Consider the following 3,577-nt stretch of genomic DNA (forward strand, 5'->3'; position numbering starts at 1 on the left):
CGGACGTGTATTTAAAAAACACAAAATTCGAATTTTTTTCACATCTTCGACGGTTTTATACAATGATGCGGTTGGTTTGGAATTTCGAGCTATTTTAATCGAATTTGAATCATCAGTTATTGTGGTTAAGTATCCCACTATAAAACCAATGAGAAACCAAAAAAAAATTTCCCTCGCTTTTATCATGGCTTCTCGATATAAATTCAATTCTGGACGATTCAATGGATTTATTGCTACTAAATTAGTCGAAATTATTGTCACATTATTCGAGAATATAATACTGTGTATGACATACATGTGCAAAAGATGATTTTCATTCAATATTTGTTTTTTTTTTTTTTACTTTTTTAAGTAAATATGCAAATTAATAATGAAATAAATTCGATACGTAGTCAACTATGTGAAATATTTGTTCGCCTTATTTTTCTTCTGCATCTAAAATAATATTTGCCGATGTTTGCAGATATAAATAGTAAACAAAGCCTTCTTATCAATATTCAGTGTAAAATATCATTTATTGACACTCTCTTCAGAAAATGTACTCATATGTATAAAGCCAATCGGTCATGCAAAGATATCATTTTCAATGATGTCATTGCCTTCCCGATTAAAATCAATAGAACTGTAAATTATTTTTTATTTAAATTAAGTGAAGGTTTTCTTGCCGGTCCACACGAAAAATCGCTATTAATGTGATTAAATTCATTTTTCAATGCGGTGCCGCATTCATTAAACCGTTTTGTAAGTTTTAATTGTGTAGCTCGTGCATCTTCCCATCGCTTTTCCTGAACAGCTGCCAAGATTTCTTGTGCCATCTCCGGAAAGACATTCAACGATAGCAAAATACCAGAATCAAAACCTTGAGTTAGTGCAGCAAGAAAAATTGTATTCGATCCCAAGAACACCTTTCGACCAGGCTTCAAGCAGGCAACACCTTCATTCAAATCATTGCTCGTGAACTTAATTCCATTGAATGTTGGAATATGTTTCTCAGCCAAATCGCACAACCGTGGCATTTGCACTGAAATATATAAAACCAAGTAACAAATTAAATCAATTTTAAAATGCAAAAGGGAATTCGACACATACAATTGACTTTGGTAAAGGCTGGAAAGTGGTAGTAGAACAAAGGTCGAGTTGGACAATGTTCGGCGACATTTTGTAAGTAGTCAACCAAATCCTCTTCACAAGTTGGTTTGAAGAAAAGCTCCGGCAAACAAAGAACAGCATCAGCACCACTTTCTTCAGCATGCTCGGCCAGGTCATGGACCGCAGATACAGAAGTACCACCAATATGAACCATACATTTTAGATCGTGCTTGCGACAAGAATTTAACCAATGTTCAAAGTTTTGTTTACGCTCTTCGATACGTAGACAAACACCTTCACCAGTTGTACCATTCACAAGCACTCCATTAATTCCACGTTGTTTCAACCAACTCGCATATTTATCAATCACATCGTATCGAATCGTACGTTTACTAGTAAGTGAATAGTTGTTTTAGACAAGGAAAAAGACGAAATGTGAATGAATTACCTGTCATTGGCAAACGCAGTAAAAACCGGGCACATCAAACCAGAATAGTTGAATTTCACAGCTTTCATCTTTCTTTCTGCTGTTATTGAACCGATCGAGGTTTTTGTATAAAATGACAACTTGGAAATGATAGCTGATAGTGACTTTGTTTATTGATTGACTCCTTTCTTATATACACTGATAAAAGTTCTCAAGTGCTTTTGTAACTTATATCCGAACAATGAACTCACCACAATTACAACAATTTTTGATATTTTTTTTTTTTTTTTGATAAAATAAATTGCACTTATTAAATGCAATGTCAAAATTCATCGAGCATTCCAAAATATTGCCCCTCTATTTTTTCTTCGAATGACAATGACTAAAAAATATTATCACCTATTAAACAAGTTTATGTGAACCATAACCTATGAAAACATCAGCTGATTGAAATATAAACAAAAAAAATCATATTTTCAGGCGTTTTTTGTGCGTTTGACGCAAACATTTCTTCTGTTTAATTATAAATTTGATTTTTTATTTCAATTTTAAAAAGGTGTTCACAATTTCAACCTAATATGTGATAAAGTAATCTAATTCGTCTTTTTATATAAACAATTGTATCAGTCAGTTTTGGTACCGGTTTCTCCTCTCTGAAATCACAAAAAAAAAGTTGAAGGTAAAATGAATGAATTTTAGGGGGTAGCTACCTGTAGCCGTTTTTTCCAGTATTTCTCCCATTTCTTCAATTCAGCAGCATTCAGACGATTTGATTTTTGCAAAGAATATAATCCGCTATAAACTCCAGCCAATAATCCATAACCAGCTCCTTTCATAAGACATGATGTTCTGTATGAAAATCGCCCATTGTACTTTTTAGACTGAAATCCCAATTCGTCTGGATTACTAAATAACTGACCGGCCAGTGTTCCAGTTACTAATCCAGACACAATAAACTCGGGCCAACTGTTCTCATTTCGTATAATTGGTATGAGATTGACCAGTATTCTGAGAACAAGAAAAAGAGAAGAAATAGAAATTAACAATCAAGATCAAATTAAAAACACTAATTTTAATCGAATTAAACAAATTTACCCAAAAGTTGCGGCAACGATTGTACACTTAATGCCCCATGTGGCGGCGCCACTCACGGCACCTTTACACCATCGATTGGTTAATTCACGTTTGGCGTCCAAATGCCATTTATACTGACTTGCTCTTTCATTATGCACAAAATCTACGTATTGATTCTTCGTAAATATTGAAATGCCAACAAAACTACCGAAGAGGACTCCATTCTGAATATAGTTTATAACACTAGTCACCTCGTGCGAAAGTGCACCATATTTACTAAAAGTTGAGAAATTTTTTTTTCGTTTAGTTAGTTTGGAAAACATACAAACACTTTTACTTACTTTGCTTCTGTGATTACTTTTAAACGATCCCAAACATTTTCATCGTCCACACTTTTCGGCTCGCTTTGTTGCGCATATACAACTGGAATAAATGTGCTATGGATTATACTACCTACTTGTCTAAATATATTCTCGAACATATTATTACGATTTCATTCAACTTTTAGGAAAAAAATCGGGTTAAACTAATATAAATTGTCAATAATCGAAACCATTTTTGAATGCGGTTGTCAGAACAGCTGATTCAAGTCAATCTAACCTCACTCTTTGTTCATTGATATTCACCTTAAGTATTTAAAAAAAAAAGTACAAATCGCCCTAACGTATGCATGAGTACAAAAAACAGTCTTGTTTACATTTTTTCAGTATGCAAAAGATTTTTTTGTATCAGGACAATAACAAAGTTGCATATATAAATGACGTTGAGCTCATCAGTAAATTATGTAAACAAATCAATTATTGACCCGACATTGTATTGAAAATATTGACTAAAAAAATGGACTCAGGCGCAAATCAAATGAAAAAAGAAACGGCTGGAATGTATTTTGAAAACAACAAAAAAAGATTGATAAGAATTTTCGAAATGTGCTATCAGTTCTTAGTAGCAATTGAAGGAGAAACCAAAAACGCGCCGAGGAAGAATGCT

At 33.2% G+C, this 3,577-nt stretch overlaps 2 protein-coding genes across 2 annotated transcripts; both read right to left on the reverse strand.

Moving 5' to 3' along the window:
- Window positions 1–496: 496 nt before the first annotated feature.
- Window positions 497–1,908, reverse strand: LOC116350255 (N-acetylneuraminate lyase-like). Its single transcript, XM_031781999.1, has 3 exons — window positions 1,538–1,908; window positions 1,090–1,481; window positions 497–1,021 (listed from the first exon to the last, which is right to left on the reverse strand). Exons 1-3 carry the CDS (start codon window positions 1,603–1,605, stop codon window positions 630–632), a joined length of 852 nt encoding a protein of 283 aa, XP_031637859.1. The 5' UTR covers window positions 1,606–1,908; the 3' UTR covers window positions 497–629.
- A 124-nt stretch (window positions 1,909–2,032) lies between these two features.
- LOC116350256 lies at window positions 2,033–3,178 on the reverse strand. The gene is made up of 4 exons (XM_031782001.1): window positions 2,932–3,178; window positions 2,612–2,866; window positions 2,227–2,524; window positions 2,033–2,169 (listed from the first exon to the last, which is right to left on the reverse strand). Exons 1-4 carry the CDS (start codon window positions 3,069–3,071, stop codon window positions 2,140–2,142), a joined length of 723 nt encoding a protein of 240 aa, XP_031637861.1. The 5' UTR covers window positions 3,072–3,178; the 3' UTR covers window positions 2,033–2,139.
- Between the last annotated feature and the right edge of the window lie 399 nt (window positions 3,179–3,577).

Source organism: Contarinia nasturtii, unplaced genomic scaffold, assembly GCF_009176525.2.
Source record: "Contarinia nasturtii isolate CC-2019 unplaced genomic scaffold, AAFC_CNas_1.1 Cnas_scaffold_3981, whole genome shotgun sequence".
Taxonomy (NCBI): Eukaryota; Metazoa; Arthropoda; class Insecta; order Diptera; family Cecidomyiidae; genus Contarinia; species Contarinia nasturtii.

Coding starts and splice junctions, on each gene's coding strand:
- LOC116350255 (XM_031781999.1), bottom strand. CDS start 1,605: ATGAAAGCTGTGAAATTCAACTATTCTGGTTTGATGTGCCCGGTTTTT. Junction 1,482..1,537: donor ACTGCGTTTGCCAATGACAG/GTAATTCATTCA, acceptor TTCACTTACTAG/TAAACGTACGATTCGATACG. Junction 1,022..1,089: donor AGCCTTTACCAAAGTCAATT/GTATGTGTCGAA, acceptor TATATATTTCAG/TGCAAATGCCACGGTTGTGC.
- LOC116350256 (XM_031782001.1), bottom strand. CDS start 3,071: ATGTTCGAGAATATATTTAGACAAGTAGGTAGTATAATCCATAGCACA. Junction 2,867..2,931: donor AAAGTAATCACAGAAGCAAA/GTAAGTAAAAGT, acceptor CTCAACTTTTAG/TAAATATGGTGCACTTTCGC. Junction 2,525..2,611: donor ATCGTTGCCGCAACTTTTGG/GTAAATTTGTTT, acceptor TCTTGTTCTCAG/AATACTGGTCAATCTCATAC.